Genomic DNA, 22,017 nt, shown 5'->3' with positions numbered 1-22,017 from the left:
AATAGGTATGGTTGATTTAGTACAATTTTTGTACTAAAGAAATTAACGACAACTAATAAAACAGAGGGAGCAGTACAAAACAAATAGGTTGTTAAAATTACATATACAATTTTCAAATGAATAAGTCTCAAGAGGTCAAACCCTAGCCTCCGGGTCGCCCTCGGGCGACTCCGAGGCGACCCCCGCGCCGCCGCCCACCGACCCCTCCCCCACCTCGCCAACAGCTCCCGCCGCCGCCGGAGGAGGCCGCGCCGCGGCGGACGGAGGCGGCGGGGAGCACCTCCGGCTCTCTTCCCCCAAAAATCAAAATCCCCCCGAGCTCCCCCCAACCCCCTCCTCTTCGTCTGCCCCTGCGCGCCGCCGGCCCTGCCGTGCTCGTCCTCGGCGCTGCACCTCCGCCGCGCGGGCGTGCTGCCCCTGCTCCGCCGCGCGGCCTGCTGCCCGTGGGCGGTCCCGTCGCGGCGACGGCGGGGCGTCCTCATCCCTGCGCGTCGCCCTGGCGTTGGCTGCTGGGAGCCCTACGTCCCCATCCGTTCTGGCCGTGGAGGCCACGGGGCTGGGCCTGCCGGCTGCCCTCCGCCGTGGTGAGGCTCTCCGGCGTCTGCTGTGCGCCGCCCCCTGGCGCCATGCGGGCCTGCTGGGTCGCAGTGCTCCTCTTCCATCCCCCGCTGGTTCTGGCCGTGGTGGCTCGGGTCTCCTCGCGTGAGGCTCGCCCCCGGCTCCTGCGTTTCCCGGCCATCCATTCTCGCCCCGGGTGTCCGGCCGTTGATCCCGGCCCCCGGCGCGCGGCTCGGCTTGGACGGCCGGCGATGTGGGCCCTCTGCAACTTGACCGCTCCCCCTTCACTGGTGGCCCGTGTCCACCCCTCGCCACGGTCTCCTGCAGGGTGGGGGAGGTCGGCATGCCCCGATGTTTTGGTGTAGTTGCACATCCGGGCGAAAGCCTATGGACGACGACGCCTGCGGGCGCCGTGCTCCTCCGTGGAGGCGTCCTCTTGGCTCTGTGCACCTCCCGACACAATTGGGGCAGCGCTCGCCTCTTGTCGGCCCGCTGACCGACCGCTCGTATACTTGCGGGACGAGGTTGTTGTCATGGTGGCCCGACAGAGCTGCCTGGACGTCCTGAGGTTGTCTCAGCTTGCGCCATCCTTCGACCACGGGGTCGGCACACCGGTGTCGTCCCCCAGTCTCGGCTATCCGACGCCCTTCGACTGTGTTTGGTCTCGGCAGCACATCGCCTTCGGCAATGCCGGCGGCACACCGGTGTCGCCGCACGGACTCGGCTATCCGACGTCGTTCGACCGTGCCGGGATGCTTCTTCGCGTGCTCCTGTTGGTGTCCTCGTATTCCACCACCTGCTCCCCTGGTCTGCCTGCGGTGTGTATTCCTCCGGAGATACTCGTTTAGCGGTCGGCTTGAGGTCCTCAAGGTGACGTCTAGTTGTGGTCTTGTCTGGTTCGTGCTTGTGGCGTGACTCTTCCCTGCATCACCCTTCGACCACGGGGTCGGCACACGGGTGTCGTCGCCCCAGTCTCGGCTATCCGACGCCCTTCGACTGTGCTTGGTCTTGGTTCTACAGGTCTTCGTCGCTGCCCCTCGCTCGCATGCCAAGTCATAGTGACTGTCCTTTGAGGTGCTAGCCTCCCAAGGGGGTTCGGTTGGCTTCGGTTGTGCTGACCTTCCCCTTCCCTTGTGTTCTTTTGTTTCTTTTTTTCGTTTTTTAGGTGTCTTCTTCTCCCCTGTACCCCCTGTATCTCCTTCTATCTGTTTGTAAGAACATGGGCCTACCAGGCTACTTTTGTGAAATATAACAAGCTGTAGGGTTTTTTCCCCGTCAACCTCGAAAAAAAAAATGAATAAGTCTGGTCGTTAATACGTTGTTTCGAAGAAGAAAAGGGTGAAATAATTTTATCCCACGCGCGGAACCTCCTTGCATAGAATCTTTTTTTGTGTGTTTCATATCAATCAGTTTGAAACTCAGGAAACACGAGGTGGTAGAATAAAACTTGCTTAATTTTATCTCAAACGCTTGTCAAGGCACCCGGCACAACTGAACACAGGTCTTGAGATTATTCTCGCAGTTTGGGAATAAAGAATCTGATCTCAAGCAGTTGTCAAGACTTCTATAATTATTTATTGATTAACTTCCTCTTCATGTCCGCTTTTGGCCTTTGGAGACCGAACATTTGGGAATGCCAAAACGGTACTACATACAAACGGAATATGGCGGAAAGTCGTTTTGGCTACCCAGCTTCAGGGCTCCTAGAACATTAAAAATTAGAAAAATACATGGAAACTGCTGGGCGTCCCCCGGGGGATCTGATTTCCCAGCCCCCGGGTCGCCAACCGTCGAATCGGCCATCTTGAACGGTCAGATCTGCTTTTACTGAATGTAGCAAAAAAACAACTTCCGGCAGCAAAAAATAATCCGCTTTTGCTACATTGTAGCAAAAAACGGTTCAGTCACGAAATCAAAAAATAAAAGGCTAACCTCGCCGGAGACCTCGCCGGAGACATCGTAGCAAAAAAATATGCTATTGTAGCAGAAAAATGCTAATGTAGCAAAACCCAATATCATCGGAAAAATTAACGATGACTTCGCCGGAGACGCTTGCCGGAGACCTCGAAGCAAAATTTCTATACTAAAGTAGCAAAACAACAAAACAATTATAGCAAAAAAAAAAGATAGCATACATCATTTTTTACAAGTCAACCTCACTGGAGACATTGATAGAGAATTTGTCGGTGAATTCACTGGAGACATCGTCGGAGATAACATAGCAAAAATAATTTACTATTAAAGCAAAATCACACAATGTTTGTAGCACAAATTATATGATATTATAGCAAAAATGATCTTAGAACTCGCCGGAGACATCGTAGCAAATTTTCAGTACCAAATTAACAAAACAGCAGAACAATTGTAGCCGAAAAAATGTATAATCTTAGCAGAGGAAGCACGCATCGAGGAAGTGGCCATACAGCATCCCGCTAAGATTATACGGAGTACATTTTTTCGGAGCAGAGGAAGCCGACGGGGCCCAGGAAGGCGTCCTCTAGGCCGGAGCTGGCCAGGCGCGTCCACGCGTCCGCCGACGCGCCGCCGCCGCCGATGGCGGACGAGCTGTCCCCGCCGATCCCGCTCTTGTTCCAGCTCCCCTTGCCGCTGTCGCCTCCTCCACTCCCGCCTCCTCCGCTCCCGCCGCGGCCCAGGCCCAGGCCGCCGGGCAGGAAGGCGCCGCCGCTGCCGTGGGTGGAGGAGGAGGAGGAGTCCATCGCCGGCCGGCTCGGCGCGGTGGATTCGATCCCGACCGAGGGCGGGCGGCGGATCCAATGGCGGGCTGCGGATCCACTGGCGGCTCGGCGCGGTGCGGTGGATTCGATCCGGTGGCGGTGGCGCTGTGGTGTTCGTCCGGGCGCAGGCAGAGGCGATGGGCGGACGGTGCGCGTAGAGGAGGGGGATCCCGGCGAGGTGGGCGGCGGGCGGTTGCGCGTGATGTAGAGCTGGAGGATTTCGGGGAGGAAAACCGGAGGTAGGGGACGACCAGTTTGGTGGGGCCCAGCGACACGCGTCGCACGCACGAGCAGGAGGCTGCGGGACGTCCGTCCCCCGGGGGAATCTAATCATTTTCCAAAATACATTTACAAGTTTCAAAAATTTGCGCAACAAAATTCTAAAACTAGCTAATGATGTAATCCACGAACGTGTAAATTCTAAATTCAAAATATGTTGTTATATAAGCTACACAAAAATTACAAAGTCTGATTTTCTTGAGATTTTATATCACTGTACTCAGATCCACAATTTAAACATTTTTAGGTAGTCTAAAATATACATTATTTTCAATTGATAGTTTGCAAGTTCGTGGGATGTTTTACTGGCTACATCCTTTTTTTAATTTTTTTCTAAACTCGTAAATATGATTTTTTTCAGTAAAAAGGATCACTAGAGCCATGGTCACTAGCTAGTGACTCCCGTGACAGTCCAGCTCTACCAAGAGAAGGACATGACACACGTACATCGTGATTATAAAGTTAAACATATGTTTTCGTCGCCTTGGCGGAAGCGAAAATGATCGTTTTGGTCTGCACGTCCATTTGCGTCTGGGGTACCTCCAGTGGGACGAGACATTTGCACGTCCGCATGATTGGGATGTTTAAAACAACAAAATAAACAGGTTCAAAGTACTCTCCGTTATTACATCAAAAAATTTAAAAGTCTACATGAAAATAAGATAGCATTCCTCTAGGCATTGTCTTCATAGCTAGCCAATGCCCACTGATGGTCAATCAGATCCATCTGTAGGCGTTTGGACACGATCTCGTCAGTGACTTATACATTCATACGCAGATACACCTCCCAGGATAATGCCACGGGGATTGGCGCAATCAGCTCACCTTGGAAATCCCATTAGTGCTCATTGCGGCCATGATGACGCTCGTTCTCAGCGATCATGTTGTGCATGATCACGCAGCATGTCATGACCTCATGTATGGTCTTCAGCGACCATGTTCTTGCCGGGTGACGGACAATTGCCCACCGAGCTTGAAGCACACCAAATCCTCGCTCCACATCTTTTCTACAAGCCTCTTGCATCTTGGCAAACCTCTTAGTCTTCTATGTGTTTGGATTACGGACAGTCTTCACCAGTGTGGCCCAGTCAGGGTAAATGCCATCAGCAAGATAATATGGCTTTTCATATTTATTTCCATTGATCTCGTATGTCACCCGGTGAGCTTTGCATTGAATAAGCCTATTGAAAACCGGTGATCAGTGCAACACATTGATGTCATTGTTGGAACCGGCTACGCCAAAGAATGAATGCCAAATCCATAAATCTTTTGGATATCACTGCTTCAAGAATGATAGTGCATCCCTCCGCATGGCCGATGTATTGACCCTGCGATCCAAATGGACAGTTCTTCCACTCCCAGTGCATGCAATCTATGCTATCAATCATGCCCGAAACCCTTGATACGTCTCAAACGTATCTATAATTTCTTATGTTCCATGCTACTTTTATGATGATACTCACATGTTTTATACACACTATATGTCATTATTATGCGTTTTCCGGAACTAACCTATTGACGAGATGCCGAAGTGCCACTTCCTGTTTTCTGCTGTTTTTGGTTTCAGAAATCCTAGTAAGGAAATATTCTCGGAATTGGACGAAATCAACGCCCAGAGTCTTAGAATTGGACGAAGCTTCCAGAACACCTGAGAGCCGCCAGAGGGGAGCCTTGGGGGCCCCACACAACACCCTGGCGCGGCCAGAGGGGGGGGGGGCCGCGCCCCCCTGTTGTGTCGTCGCCTCGTCATCCCTCCGACTCCGCCTCTTCGCCTATTTAAGCCTCCTCGACCTAAAACCTCGATACGGAAAAGCCACGGTACGAGAAACCTTCCAGAGCCGCCGCCATCGCGAAGCCAAGATCTGGGGGACAGGAGTCTCTGTTCCGGCACGCCGCCGGGACGGGAAGTGCCCCGGAAGGCTCCTCCATCGACAACACCGCCATCTTCATCACCGCTGCTGTCTCCCATGAGGAGGGAGTAGTTCTCCATCGAGGCTAAGGGCTGTACCGGTAGCTATGTGGTTAATCTCTCTCCTATGTACTTCAATACAATGATCTTATGAGCTGCCTTACATGATTGAGATTCATATGAGTTTTGTATCACTATTCATCTATGTGTTACTCTAGTGATGTTATTAAAGTACTCTATTCCTCCTCCACGGTGCAATGGTGACAGTGTGTGCATCGTGTAGTACTTGGCGTAGGTTATAATTGTAATCTCTTGTAGATTATGAAGTTAATTATTTCTATGATAGTATTGATGTGATCTATTCCTCCTTCATAGTGTGATGGTGACAGTGTGCATGCTATGTTAGTACTTGGTGTAATTGCAATGATCTATCATGCACTCTAAGGTTATTTAAATATGAACATTGAATGTTGTGGAGCTTGTTAACTCCGGCATTGAGGTGCTCTTGTAGCCCTACACAATTAGTGATGTTCATCATCCAACAAGAGAGTGTAGAGTGGTTTTATTATGTGATCAATGTTGAGAGTGTCCACTAGTGAAAGTATGATCCCTAGGCCTTGTTTCCAAACATCGAATCTCCGTTTACTTACTGTTCTGCTACATGTTCGTTTCATCGCATCTTTACTTCCTGCAATATTACCACCATCTATACCACCTGTATTGTACTATCTCTTCGCCGAACTAGTGCACCTATACATCTGACAAGTGTATTAGGTGTGTTGGGGACACAAGAGACTTCTTGTATCGTGATTGCAGGGTTGCTTGAGAGGGATATCTTTGACCTCTTCCTCCCCGAGTTCGATAAACCTTGGGTGATCCACTTAAGGCAAACTTGCTGCTATTCTACAAACCTCTCGCTCTTGGAGGCCCAACACTGTCTACAAGAATAGAAGCACCCGTAGACATCAAGCACTTTTCTGGCGCCGTTGCCGGGGAGGAAAGGTAAAAGGCACTCATACTCCGGTCCCAGGTAACTAAGTACTTTTCTGGCGCCATTGTGTGTGTGCCCGAAGCTATTTTCTTTAGATCCTGCAATTGCATCTTTTTGTTTCTTGTTAAACACTAGTAAGGCATAATGGAAAACATCTGTGAACTTTTTATACTATTTCCTGAGTCAAGACATGAATGGTTTAATGCGACAATTAAAAAACCTATGGAACCTTATTTGCATGCTAGTAGCAATGATATTAGTATGAACGCTTTGAACACCATTGTTGCTAATGATATGGAAAATACTAAGCTTGGGGAGGTCGGTTTTGATGAGAATGATCTCTTTAGCCCTCCGGGTATTGAGGAGAAAGTTTATGTTGATTATGATATGCCTCCCATATATGATGATTATAATGATAGTGGTCTTTTGGTGCCGCCTACCATGGAGGATAAGTTTAATTATGATTATAATATGCCTCCCATATTTGATGATGAGAATAATAATGATAGCTACTTTGTTGAATTTGCTCCCACTATTACTAATAAAATTGATTATGCTTATGTGGAGAGTAATAATTTTATGCATGAGACTCATGATAAGAATGTTTCATTTGATAGTTATATTGTTGAGTTTGCTCATGATGCTACTGGATATCATTATGAGAGAGGAAAATATGGTTGTAGAAATTTACATGTTACTAAAACACCTCTCTGTATGCTGAAATTTTTGAAGTTACACTTGTTTTATCTTTCTATGCTTGTTGCATTATGCCTACATGATTTGTTTATTTACAAGATTCCTATGCATAGGAAGCATGTTAGACTTAAATGTGTTTTGAATTTGCTTCTTGATGCTCTCTTTTGCTTCAACTCTTATTTCTTGCGAGTGCATCATTAAAACTGCTGAGCCCATCTTAATGGCTATAAAGGAAGCACTTCTTGGAAGATAACCCATGTGTTTATTTTACTACAGTATTTTTGTTTTATATTTGAGTCTTGGAAGTTGTTACTACTGTAGCAACCTCTGCTTATCTAATTTATTGTATTTGTTGTGCTAAGTAAAGTCTTTGATAGTAAGGTTCATACTAGATTTGGATTACTGCGCAGAAACAGATTTCTTGTTGTTACGAATTTGGGCAGTGTTCTCTGTAGGTAACTCAGAAAAATCTTCCAATTTACGTGAGTGATCCTCAGATATGTACGCAACTTTCATTCAATTTGAGCATTTTCATCTGAGCAAGTCTGGTGCCTCTATAAAATTCGTCTTTACAGACTGTTCTGTTTTGACAGATTCTGCCTTTTATTTCGCATTGCCTCTTTTGCTGTGTTGGATGGATTTCTTTGTTCCATTAACTTCCAGTAGCTTTGTGCAATGTCCAGAAGTGTTAAGAATGATTGTGTCACCACTGGATATGTGAATTTTTGATTATGCACTAACCCTCTAATGAGTTTGTTTTGAGTTTGGTGTGGAGGAAGTTTTCAAGGGTCAAGAGAGGAGGATGATACAATATGATCAAGAAGAGTGAAAAGTCTAAGCTTGGGGATGCCCTCGTGGTTCAGCCCTGCATATTTCAAGAAGACTCAAGCATCTAAGCTTGGGGATGCCCAAGGCATTCCCTTCTTCATCGACAAATTATCAGGTTTCTTCTCTTGAAACTATATTTTTATTCGGTCACATCTTATGTGCTTTACTTGGAGCGTCTGTGTGCTTTTATTTTCATTTTGTTATTTTTTTTCTCTGAATAAATGTTTGTGTGGGAGAGAGACACGCTCCGCTGGTTCATATGAGCACATGTGTTCTTAGCTTTTAATGTTCATGGCGAAGGTTGAAACTGCTTCGTTCATTGTTATATGGTTGGAAACAGAAAATGCATCATGTGGTAAATGGTATAATGTCTTGAATAATTTGATACTTGGCAATTGTTGTGCTCATATAGATCATGTTTAAGCTCTTGCATCATGTACCTTGTACCCACTAATGAATAACTACATAGAGCTTGTTAAAATTTGGTTTGCATGATTGATCTCTAGAGTCTAGATATTTTCTGGTTGAGGTGTTTGAACAACAAGGAGACAATGTAAAGTCTTATAATAGTTACAATATGTTCATATGTGAGTTTTGCTGCACCGTTTTATACTTGAGTTTGCTTCAAACAACCTTGCTAGCCTAGCCTTGTATTGAGAGGAATTCTTCTCGTGCATCCAAATCCTTGAGCCAATAACCATGCCATTTGTGTTCACCATACCTACCTACTACATGGTATTTCTCCGCCATTCCAAAGTACATTACTTGAGTGCTACCTTTAAAATTTCTATTCTTTGTCTTTGCAATATATAGCTCATGGGACAAATAGCTTAAAAACTATTGTGGTGAAGAATATGTACTTATGTGTCTTATTTCTTAATAAGTTGCTTGTTTAGCGGTAACCATGTTTCTGGGGACGCCATCAACCCTTTTACCTTTGTTTAATATCATGTGAGTTGCTATGCATGTTCGTCTTGTCTGAAGTAAGAGCGATTTTCATGATCAAATGGTTTGAGTATGCATACTGTTAGAGAAGAACATTGGGCCGCTAACTAAAGCCATGATTCATGGTGGAAGTTTCAGTTTGGACAATAATCCTCAATCTCTTATGAGAATTTTAATTGTTGTTGAATGCTTATGCATTAAAGAGGAGTCCATTATCTGTTGTCTATGTTGTCCCGGTATGGATGTCTAAGTTGAGAATAATCAAAAGCGAGAAATCCAATACGAGCTTTCTCCTTAGACCTTTGTACAGGCGACATAGAGGTACCCCTTTGTGACACTTGGTTGAAACATATGCTATGCAATGATAATCCGTGATAATCCAAGCTAATTAGGACAAGGTGCGAGCACTATTAGTATACTATGCATGAGGCTTGCAACTTATAAGATGTCTTATACATAACACATATGCTTTATTACTGCCGTTGACAAAATTGTTTCTTGTTTTCAAAATGAAAAGCTCTAGCACATGATTTAATCCTTGCTTCCCTCTGCGAAGGGCCATTCTTTTACTTTATTGTTGAGTCAGTTTACCTACTTCTTTCTATCTTAGAAGCAAACACTTGTGTTAACTGTGCATTGATTCTTACATGTTTACCTATTGCACTTGTTATATTACTTTGTGTTGACAATTATACATGAGATAAACATGTTGAAGTTGAAAGCAACTGCTGAAACTTATATCTTCCTTTGTGTTGCTTCAATGCCTTTACTTTGAATTTATTGCTTTATGAGTAACTCTTATGCAAGTCTTATTGATGCTTGTCTTGAAAGTACTATTCATGAAAAGTCTTTGCTATATGATTCATTTGTTTACTCATTGTCTTCACCATTGCTTTGAATCGCTGCATTCATCTCATATGCTTTACAATAGTATGATCAATATTATGATAGCATATCACTTCAGAAATTATCTTTGTTATCGTTTACCTACTCGAGGGCGAGTAGGAACTAAGCTTGGGGATGCTTGATACGTCTCAAACGTATCTATAATTTCTTATGTTCCATGCTACTTTTATGATGATACTCACATGTTTTATACACGTTATATGTCATTATTATGCGTTTTCCGGAACTAACCTATTGACGAGATGCCGAAGTGCCAGTTCTGTTTTCTGCTGTTTTTGGTTTCGAAATCCTAATAAGGAAATATTCTCGGAATTGGACGAAATCAACGCCCAGAGTCTTAGAATTGGACGAAGCTTTCAGAACACCCGAGAGCCGCCAGAGGGGAGCCCTGGGGGCCCCACACAACACCCTGGCGCGGCCAGAGGGGGGGTCGCGCCCCCCTATTGTGTCGTCGCCTCGTCAGCCCTCCGACTCCGCCTCTTCGCCTATTTAAGCCTCCTCGACCTAAAACCTCGATACGGAAAAGCCACGGTACGAGAAACCTTCCGCGAGCCGCCGCCATCGCGAAGCCAAGATCTGGGGGACAGGAGTCTCTGTTCCGGCACGCCGCCGGGACGGGGAAGTGCCCCCGGAAGGCTCCTCCATCGACAACACCGCCATCTTCATCACCGCTGCTGTCTCCCATGAGGAGGGAGTAGTTCTCCATCGAGGCTAAGCGCTGTACCGGTAGCTATGTGGTTAATCTCTCTCCTATGTACTTCAATACAATGATCTCATGAGCTGCCTTACATGATTGAGATTCATATGAGTTTTGTATCACTATTCATCTATGTGTTACTCTAGTGATGTTATTAAAGTACTCTATTCCTCCTCCACGGTGCAATGGTGACAGTGTGTGCATCGTGTAGTACTTGGCGTAGGTTATAATTGTAATCTCTTGTAGATTATGAAGTTAATTATTGCTATGATAGTATTGATGTGATCTATTCCTCCTTCATAGTGTGATGGTGACGAGTGTGCATGCTATGTTAGTACTTGGTGTAATTGCAATGATCTATCATGCACTCTAAGGTTATTTAAATATGAACATTGAATGTTGTGGAGCTTGTTAACTCCGGCATTGAGGTGCTCTTGTAGCCCTACGCAATTAGTGGTGTTCATCATCCAACAAGAGAGTGTAGAGTGGTTTTATTATGTGATCAATGTTGAGAGTGTCCACTAGTGAAAGTATGATCCCTAGGCCTTGTTTCCAAACATCGAATCTCCGTTTACTTACTGTTCTGCTACATGTTCGTTTACTGCATCTTTACTTCCTGCAATATTACCACCATCTATACCACATGTATTGTACTATCTCTTCGCCGAACTAGTGCACCTATACATCTGACAAGTGTATTAGGTGTGTTGGGGACACAAGAGACTTCTTGTATCGTGATTGCAGGGTTGCTTGAGAGGGATATCTTTGACCTCTTCCTCCCTGAGTTCGATAAATCTTGGGTGATCCACTTAAGGGAAACTTGCTGCTGTTCTACAAACCTCTGCTCTTGGAGGCCCTACACTGTCTACAAGAATAGAAGCACCCGTAGACATCAACCCTCTAGACTTGTTGATAGACAACAACCGCCTTGTATCCTCAACCATTGGCTCCCTACAGTAATGTTGTCCAAACATGACCATCACGGCTCGGTAAAACCGGTACATGGACTCAAGACAGGTGCTCTCACCCATTCGAAGATACTCGTCGAATATATCAGCAGTCATTCCTTATGATAGCATGCGAATAGCTGCGGAATATTTTTGGTAGGAGGTGGAGCCTAGCGCACATGTTGCATCTGTCCTGCATTGGAAGTAGAGGTCGTAGTGCCTGACGCCCCGTAGAATGACCATGAACAGGTCCCTTGACATCCTGTACCGGCACCAGAACATTTTTTCCAGGAACACCGGATTGGTGCGGTCGAAGTAGTACGCGTGGAGGCGGAGGTGCCCTTCCACTCTTTTGCGTAGGTTTTTTGAGCGGCCCTTCACAGAACCCAGGTGCATCGGAATCTGGCTGGCATTGTACTGGTGGAGGATGGAGGCCGCATAGTAGCCATGGTCTGCATCGACTGATCGGATTCTTCATCGGAAGAGGAGTCAACGACCTCCGCGCGGAACTTGTCCAGCATCTTCCATATGTCCATCTGTGTGGGTAGCAACTGCAGATCAATGGCCGCGCACAATAGCGTCTAAAACACGAGTAAGCAACCTACTGGCGCAATTGACCGAACAGATCGTGGGCGGCAAGATCGGGCGGAGCAACCAGCAGAGTTTGGCCCCCAAACATGCGACAGGTGCGCGCCAGAACTTACCCCGAATGAGATCCTGTTCTTCGGCGTGGCGAGGACCGAGCACACGACGTGTACTGCGGCGGGGCGGCGGGGGGTGGGGTTGGGGTGCTGGCGTCGCACTAGCGCAGCGAAGAAGGGGAAGAGGAAGCAAATCTGCGCGGTCGATTTCGCTCTCCCTGACGTGCGGGGCTGGGTAACAAAAGGAGGACGCTCGGCGAGTGCTCAGCGTCCGCGGAGACGCAAACCTGCCGCATATTTGGGCCACGTTTGCTTCGTCGCGGATGGTCCTGTCACCTTGTGTCGCCTCGCTGAGCAGAATCCTAGCGCATTTTCAGTCCACGCGGACGCAAACGATCGTCCGCGTCTGTTTACGTCGTCCCGTTAGAGATGATCTTGCTGGAGCTAGCATAGCATACAATATCGGGTAGTTCAAGTGAGAAAGCATTGCCTGAACCCTACACTCGGACCGGCTTAGCTAGTCACGCTGCCTGAGCATCATCACCGGCCACACCAATTATATTAGTAGGAAGACCGGACGTGTAGTTGGACCAGATTAATCAACATAGTTTTCGTTACGCTTCTCGCTTCTTGCTTCTTGTTCAAGTTTGTTGAAGACACTCATGAACATTGAAGTAATTTTCTATCGGTGTTTGTCGTTTCATTCCGCAAATAAAAAAAATCAAAGATCAAAGCAGCGTACGTAGCGTCGTGGTGGCCAGGTGCACTGAACCTCAATGCGAATCTAGATCGAGCTGAGCCAGCACGTGCCAATATTAACTAGTAGCAGCGAATTTCTCGATCAAGCTAGCTTTCGTCCTGTTTTATAACAAAGTTACACACATCCAAATCGATACAAAATAATGAGAAAATCCTCTTATATAGCAGATGAACGATGAACAAAAAAGGTATAAGAAGAACAAAATTTTATCACCAGCGACTGTCCGTGGGGAATCCCGCCGCCGTGGAACGGAATCAACAGTCAAAGGTTTTCACCAGAAACCCTAACACGACGAAGGTACCTACAACGGCCCCGAGTCATCGCCGACGTTGCGTCGAAACGTGTAGCTTCCAATGAAAAAATCCTTCACACATGCCCTGCAGTCGGACCGCCCTATGTCTCCAAGCACGACCTTCAAAGCGTGAGCTGGGAAATGTTAATCCCGAAACACCGCCAAACACCACCATCACTAGGTCCTATCATTTGTTCCTCGCTACCCAGATGAACAAAGAACATGACCATTACCAATGCAACACGGTTGCCCACCAAATAGACACCCGCACGGTTCTCCTTTCGAGGCCGCTGCCCTAGCATCCACGAACTGGATCCCATCATGCGACCAATGGTACAATGCAAGGCCGATGGATCGGGCGAGGTAGGCTAGCACTAGATCCTTCAACAGTTCGGCCCTCCCGCGCCTATGGCAGGTCGCTCACCGGACGAACCAGCATGGCCTATCAGGGCCAAATCAGTCCTCCATGCTCAAATTAGGACTGATTAGCCCCACAGTCGTCCACTGCACCCGGTGTCATCACCACCAACAGTATCCCGCCACCATGAATGGTTTTTTCGCCGCATCGCTCCACCCTAATTGGCCAACCTAGCCGAAATCGGGTCATACAATAGGGGGGCACCACCATCGCGACACCTAGGGATAGCACCACGCCGTAACCGACTTAGCCCCACTGCCAGTCGAGCTCTTCACTATCTACGTGTTGACCACTTAGGATCTAAGCTGGCCAAATGAAGCCTCTGATGCCACGAACATCATCATTGTGAAGCCCACTGCATCGCTGCCTAGTACCCAGGACCTCCACCGCCAGCACCGGCCACCGTGCCCCATGCTAGCACGCCGCTACCGCTCGACGATGCCAGCCTGCGCTAATTAATCACCACCAAGCGAGGGGAGATAAAATCCCAGCTAACACCGACTAGGCTTCGCCCGTCAGCCCGCCATGCCGACTACGAGGGGAGGGGAGGGAGGGGCGGGAGCGCCGGCCCGACGGCAAGGGTTTCCCCCAGGTCGCTCGCTGGAGCGACTCGGGAGGGACGAGGGATGGCTTGACCTAACTCACCAGGAGTGAATTCAGGGAGTCGATTCCTTGCGTCTCGCCGCGTGTGTATGTGGTTTTCTTGACCGTTGATTAGGACCTCGATCGTCCAGCCTTGACCGGTAGTATATACAGGGATGGATGCATCATCCCATCGTCACGGCCACGTTGCCCAATCACTCCTACAGAGTGAGCTCAACCAGCTCCATGTGACGGCGTACGTACCCATCTACTCCCGTATATACAAAGATGAGCCTACGTATACGCGTTTGGGCAACCACTACACGTCGCCCTCGATCGTACTCGGACTCCGGGCCGCACATATGTCTGAGCGTATCTCTACTAGCTTCGATCGATCTCATAGATTTTATCTTACATGTGCAGCTAGCATAGTCATATCATTTTCAATTCCAAGCTCACTTCTCTTGGGCTGTACACCTTGGCTTGGATCGATCGGCTGCAAAGGGCAAGGAAAGGGTTGGCTAGGCTTGGCAGGTACTACCGTACTACCAAAAGCTCAAGAGTGGACTTGAGTAAGTTGTCGCCTAGGGCTCTTAGCTCCACCTCCGCAGCTTCCTTGCAGTTTCCCTTGTCCCGAGCTCTATAAATTCCCCATCCCACACGACGCGGCACTCACAAACCCGACGACACCCAAAAGCGAGACAAGGTGCAGCCCCAGCTCTAGTGCTCTAGTGAGTAGTGGAAAGATCGAGCGAGCGGAGAGACTCGATCGTTATGGCGCTGTCCACCCCGACCTCCGTGGTGCTGGAGCTGATGACGATGGGACAGCAGTCCGCGGCGCACCTGGGGGAGCTGCTCATGGCGGCATCGCCGCCCATGGTGGCGGAGCGCGGCCAGGCGCTCACCGCGGAGATCCTCTGCTGCTGCGACCGCGTCATCGCCGCGATCAGCGGGGGCGCCACCAACAGGAAGAGAAAGGCGGCCATGGAGCACGGCGTTCTTATGCCATCCAAAAGAAGGTACGAAACAAAGCTCGCTCGACACTTGGAAGCAAGGATCGACCGTACGGGCGATACTTTTGCAGGAATGTTAATTTGACAATTGATTTCGCAGGTCGCGTAGTGGTGCGGAGGTGCGTCGGGAGGTCCGGAGCGGGACGACTGCGGACGGGTTCGTGTGGAGGAAGTACGGGCAGAAGGACATCAATGGAAGCACCCACCCGAGGTAGGAACCAATGCTGCAATGCATTTTCTCGCACGATTCGCGGCTGGCTGGTCGATCAGAGCGGAGCCTTACGTACGTACGCTCTTCTGTTGCAGGTTCTACTACCGCTGCGCGTACAGCGCCGAGGGCTGCGGCGCGACTCGCCGGATTCAGCAGTCGCAGGAGCACCCCGCGGCGTTCGTCATCGCCTACTACGGCGACCATACGTGCGGAGCTGGCGTCGGCGACGCGTGCCATCAGGCGGCACCGCCGCTGCCTCCTGCTGTCATCGACCCAAACGCTGGCGGAGTAGTCGGTTTCTTTGATCAATATCAGAACGTGGAATCTCCTCAACCGTCAGAGCAGAGTTGGCGCCGTCAAGGCGAGGCTCCCTGCAGTGAGACGTCTCGGGGACGGTGGTCGTCGTCTTCCTCCACCTCTTCATCGGAAGCGGAACTCGGCACTTCTCCTGTAATGGAGTTTCTGGAGGGCGGCCTCGGATTAGGATGGGAATGCGCCGTCAACTACCTTTGTTTCACCGATCTCGCTCAGACCGGTGTGATTTAGTAGAGCGTAGCAGCTGCCTCAGCGTGCGGTACATCCCGTGCACTGTCTAGTTGACTGGTCTGGAACTCGCTGGGCACTAGTCCAAACCGTAGCGAAGAGATGACGATTTAGGTGGGTCAGAGAGCCTGTACATTTTTTGAGATTTGCTTGTTCTAAAGTTAGGCTGTAGCTGAATTTTTTCAGTTGCAAGTGGCAATGCAACAACAACAAAATTCAAATCATTAGATTTGTTTCCTAATTTGTGCTAGTTGCAACTGAGATATGATGGTATCATATGAGTGCAGACAAAATTAGTTCTCAATCGATTAAAAAAATAGTCACATTCATTTTATTACTAATAGAAAATTTTATTGGCCTCTCCCAGCCGGCCAGAGGATCCAGCTAAGAGTATGGGATGTGGCCTTGCTAATAGGTTCGTTTCAGCTAAGGGATTAGACAGGGATGGAGCCAGTTTCTCATGTTGAGGGAGGCAAAATGGACTGAATTACTGCTGTAAACTTGATGAGGGGGGCGAATTTAACTAAATCAGTGAGAAATTAGGGTGTAATGACTAGTATTCTTCACAAAATCCCTATCACGGGGGTGGCTGACAACCCCCCCCCCCCCCCGCGTCCCCCTTGTCTCCGTGCGTGGATTAGAGCAACAAATGGTTAAACAGAGTCGAATTTTGGACCGCTGAAAGAATGCAAGGCTGACTCTTGACGAAGCCAAGTTCTGGAATTCACGAGGACCGTTAGTTTGTAGCCGGCTAGAGGAGAAATCTCTTAGAGGATAAGAAAGTAGAGGGACATGGCATAATATCAGTTCAAATCGGTTGTAAAATTTTCCGCAGATATAATTTTATATAAAAAACTTTTTCATCGAAAGTTTTATGCAACCAAAAACACTATTTTACCGTAAGATGGCGCCATTTTGCAACAAAAAAAAGTCAAATTTATGTTTGTTAAATTTCCTTAAAACTAGATGACAAAACATATGTGCATCTCGAAGGATTTTATTTTTATAATTTCTACCATTTTCTTTTATTTTTTAAAATCTAAGTCACTTACCGCCGACGCACCACTATAGTGAGGCGCAGGTGGTATATTGATTACCGCCGGCGTCCTACTACAATAGTGCGCCAACGGTATGGGTGGGTCGGATTTTTGCACTTATCTGAACCTGGTAAAGCCTTATCCCCAACGCGTCTATCTGAATATGTACATGTGCCGGCGGTATTATTTTATCACCGGCGCGTCTCAAAAGGCATGCGCGGTAAATAGCACCAGCATGCACTTATTTTAGCGGGTAACCCTGGTCCTATAGGCCTTTCTGTTAAAGTATAAACTTATATAGTTCTACCGACCATATTATACATGTATAGATGTAGATTGATACGTACATTGGTAGTTTCCTTGGTCTCCAAGGCTTTGTAATTCTCCTATATATATGAGCCGATCATCTCATTGAGAGGTGTATATATATTGAGCCGATCATCTCATTGAGAGGTGTCTTCCCTCAAATCTATTCTTGTTCATATGGTATCAGATTTTCGTTTCTAAACCCTAAACCGCTTCCGCCGCACCCTCCTGATCTCATCTGGCCGCCGCCGTCTGCCCTAGGCCGCCGCCATGACGAGTCCTGCCCAAACCTCCGATTCCCTCGGGACCATGACGGCCAGCGTCCTCACGGACACCACGGCGCCCACCATCGCGCCTCCCTCGCCGGCAACATCGTCAGCGTGAAAACTCACATGAATTCCAGAATGAGCGCGGTAGTGGTCACCCATGAATGAGTGATTTCGTTTCATTATGCGTTCGTCCCACCTCCCTAATCCACTGTGTCCAGTGTGTGCAAATTAGAGCATCTCCACTCGTCCCCCCGACGAGGCCCCCGAGCGACGTTTTTTCCATCCGGACGGCGAAATTCGGCCCAGTCGCGCCCCCGGTTCCTCGTTTTCGTCCGGATTTGGCCCTTAATCCATCCGGCGAGCCCACGCCAACCCCGGCCCCCGGGGCGCGCTCGGGGACTCCGGACGAAACGAAAGCGCACGAAACGGCGTGTGGACCCGCGTAGTCGGCGACCGGAAAACCAAATCCTCGTGATTTTCCCTCCAATTTGCTTGCATTTCCCCATTCCCTCCAATTTGCTTGCATATCCCCATTCTCTCCCGCCGAAATCCCCCAATCTCCTCGTCTTCCAGCTCCGAGTTCCTGGCGGCGTCTTCTCGTCCACCACCACTCTCCTCCTCGTCTTCTCGTCCACCACAATGCCGCCGAAGGCGCCGGCGAGGAAGATGCGGAAGAAGAAGACGAAGCCGCCGGGCATGTCGAACGCCGAGTGGGCGGCGGACGAGAAACGGCGCGACGTGGAAACAAGCGCCGGGGCGGAGAGGGTGAAAAGAGCCGCCGCCAAGAGGTCGGCGGAGGCGGCCCAAGACGAACACTTGAGGTTAATCAGCATGGCCTATAGCGGCGGCGTGTTCCCCGGCCAATGGCCGACGCAAGGTACAACGAGTTCCCCGTCCTCCTTCTCGCCTTCGCTGTACTCGCCGTCGCCGACTGCCGTGTTCCAAGAGGGCGCCTACGTCCAACCGTCCAAGCCCACACCGTCGCCGACCGAGCTTGACGCTCGGCGTCGGCGGCGGCCTGTTCGAGGGCACCTCGCCGGCCCTGCGACGAGGGCCGCTCGCGTTCGGTGCGATGGCGGCGCCGAACGAAGAGGAGATCCACGAGATGATCACCTCCGGCTCCGCCGCCGCCGCTGCGAGCCCGGGGTTCTTCATGACCGCCGCCGCTGCGTGCCCGGGGTTCTTCACGCAAGAGGAGACGAGGGCGACGGCAGCTGTGGCGGCGCGCAACGAGCATCGGGAGGATGTTGCCGACGGAAGCCAAGCCGTCGAAGAAGAAGGCGAGGAAGAAGAAGAGCCAAGCGAAGCCGGCGCCAACCTGTCGAAGGGGAAGAAGAAGAGGAAGAAGGACTCGCCACCTGCCGAACCGCGTATCAAATGGACGCCGAAGGAAGAGGAGTGCCTCGCCGAAGCTTGGATGACCGTGTCCACGAACGGCATAATCGGGGCCAATCAGTCGTTCGACACATACCGGTTTCGAGTGAGGCGGGCGTACGAGGAACGCAAGCTCGTCGATCCCTACTTCAACAAGACGAACATGAACGTGTACCGGGGAGACAAGGCAATGGCCACCCATTGGGGGATCATGCGGACGGCGTGCAGCAAATGGCACGGCGTACGGGAGGAGATCGACAAACGGCCGATCAGCGGCCACGACATGGAGCAAAGGGTATGATCCGCCGGCCCTACACCACCGAGGTACATCGTCGTTAGCTGACCCGTATCGCCGTGCTCTTTTTTCCGCAGCTGCGCCGAGCTTTGGACATGTACACGGACGACACCGGCCTGCAGTTCAAGTTCCTCAACGTCTACGCCCGCCTCGAGAAGTGCGAGAAGTGGAAGGAAGTTCGCACGTCCCTCTCGAAAAGCAAGACCGAGCGAGTACAACCCCGACGCTCCGCCGGCTTGCGCGGCGGAAGGGCGCCCCGAGCTCGGCCGGAAGAAGCGGAAAGAGCTCAAACGGACGGACAATCCCGCCGACAGGATGCGAGGCGTCGATCGACAAGTGCTGGGCCGACTTGAGATCGCACGCCGACGGGAGGAACGACAAGTTCGACGGCGAGGTGGCGGGAGATGCTCGCCAACCAAGGCGCCCGGATCGCCTCGCCGAAGACGACGGTGGCGGCGAAGAAGAGGAACACGGACTTGGCGTTCCTCATGGGCGGCGGCGACATGGAAATGATGGACGAGGAGACGAGGAATTGGTACCGGGGCCACCGCAACGACATCCTCCGAGCCACTACGTCGTCTCCGCCGGCTCCTACCTCGTCTACCTCACCATCTACCTCGTCGACCGTGGCTGCTTCGACGTCCACCGCCGCCGCTGCTTCATCGTCGCCCGCCGCAGCCGCTTCGGCGTGTGAGGAAACCGGTCCGTCGGACACCGCCGTGCCGGCCGGGACCGCCGACGAGCCTGTCTCCGTGTAATTTCCCTCCGATCGCCGATCCGTGGCTGATCCTTTTGCTCCTTTTGCCGATCAACTGCCCGTACTTGTAGCGCGGGACGGCGATTTGTTTGAATTTAAACTCTATCCGCCGAACTCCGGGTGGACGACTGGAAATATGGTACTCCCCACGACTTAATTTCGTCCAATCCGGCGGTAGTTTCGTCCGGATTTGGGCGTGGGGAGCGCCAACGAGTGGGGATGCTCTTAGTGTTTGTAACAATATATGAAAACGTGCTATTCTCATCATAGAAAATAACGTCTGACAACAATGAAAAACGAATATCCTTCTTGTACATATGCTAAACACAAATATTTCACCACACTTTTACACACCTCTAGCGGCTGGATTGTAATTATCGCTTTCTCATCTCTACCTTGATGACAAAGTCGGGGAATAGTCCCCTCCGGTCATTTTATTTTTTACCATATAGCATGGCTAAAAATCCGTCTATAGAAGAAAAAAAACCTCTCTAACTTCAATTAATTGACTTAACTATGTTTACATACAAATGTATCTAGATGCATTTGTTAGCTAGATACATTTATCTGTAGACAAAGCTAAATCAATTAGTATGAATTAAAGGAAGTACCTAATCATAGATAAGTATAGCTAGGTGTGCGAGGCAGGGAGCAGCAGCGGAACAAAGTGCAGAAGTACTGATTCCATTTTTAGGAAATAGAACAAACACGTTCTGCACATAGAAAGGAGCAGACACGAAAGAAGAGTAGGCGACCATCGGAGTAGGAGGACACGCGGGATGAAGTCAATCTACGCGACGCGATGCTGTGTCGAGGTAGGACATGACGACGGGCGCGCACAGCCAGTGGACGGGACGGCGGTTGACCGCATGTAGGAGGAAGGATGCAGAACCAGGAGGCGCGCGTCACAGTGGCGCGGCCGAGAAGCAGAGCGTGGCGGTGCTTGGGCATCGGGGAGGCCGTGGTCGAGCAGAGGCGGGGGGGCAGGTCGAGGGAGAGCTCGTGGCGGAGGCCAGGGACGCGTGGGGTCCGTGGCGACGGCCGGAGCGGGAGGATGGAGGGCGCCCGGGGTCGAGGACGAGGCGGCACTCGGGTCTGCGCGGTGCGAGACGAGGGCGCGCATGCTGGTGCGGCGCGCTGCGGTGGCGGACTTGCTCAACGGCGGCCGAGATCAGAAGCTGCAGGAAGGGGCGAGCGCGAGACGAGGAGAGGAGCGACGGGCTCGGGTCGCTGCGCTCGGGTTCGACTAGAGAGGGGATCCAAAATGGCCAAGCTGGCCGGGTGGTAGCTAGGGTTTCGGTGGGAGGTGGGCTGCGGGCTTAGTGGGCTGGATGGCCGGAAGTTAGGCCGCCAGCTAGGCCACTTGGCCTGGCCGGTTGGGAGGCTTCTCCCCTTGTTTTTTTATTGAAATTGTTTTCTTTTACTTATTTTCCTGTTTGTTTTCAAAACCATTTCCAAATAGTTTTAGACCAGAAGTTAAGCAGAGAAAGGAATGGCTATTATTTGGAATAATAAGAGGAGAAAAGTTTTAGCAATAAAATAGGGTTTAATAAAAATAATTTTTGGAGTTCAAAAATATGTATGATGCCATGATTATGCACAAAAGGAAAATAACAAACAAATCTAATATGGGGATTTTCCTGGGTCGCTACAATCGACACCACTAACAAGGAACCTCACCCCGAGGTTCCACGTCAACCTAAGGGGGGTTGGTTAAACTATCGAGTCTTCATGCACAATGTAGATCGTCGCGACACCACTAACAAGAGTTCTTGCTCCATGTTGATGTGCTTGACACCACTAACAAGGGTTGTTGCTCTGTTGATGATGATGTAGTTGCGGCAGAATTCTTCTAAGATCGAGCCTACTAGGTTAAGGCAAAGATCGTCCAACCCACGTAGAAACCTAAGACTTGAAAAATTCATATAAGAGAGAAGACTCAAAACTCGCAAAGATAAGAGGAGAAAGAATAGAGGTAAGGAGAAAATCAGAGCTACTTAGAACTATCCAACGAATTTTCGAAAATAG

The 22,017-nt window shown here is 49.7% G+C and overlaps 1 protein-coding gene across 1 annotated transcript; it reads left to right on the top strand.

The window, feature by feature from the left end:
* Nucleotides 1-14,958: 14,958 nt before the first annotated feature.
* On the top strand, nucleotides 14,959-15,954 carry LOC124662975 (transcription factor WRKY45-2-like). The gene is made up of 3 exons (XM_047200744.1): nucleotides 14,959-15,203; nucleotides 15,298-15,408; nucleotides 15,504-15,954. The coding sequence occupies exons 1-3, from the start codon at nucleotides 14,959-14,961 to the stop codon at nucleotides 15,952-15,954; spliced, it is 807 nt and encodes a 268-aa protein (XP_047056700.1).
* The last annotated feature ends 6,063 nt before the right edge of the window (nucleotides 15,955-22,017 follow it).

This window comes from Lolium rigidum, chromosome 6, assembly GCF_022539505.1.
Source record: "Lolium rigidum isolate FL_2022 chromosome 6, APGP_CSIRO_Lrig_0.1, whole genome shotgun sequence".
NCBI lineage: Eukaryota > Viridiplantae > Streptophyta > Magnoliopsida > Poales > Poaceae > Lolium > Lolium rigidum.
The sequence above is the reverse complement of the archived record's forward strand: the minus strand, read 5'-3'. Positions and strand labels throughout refer to the sequence as shown.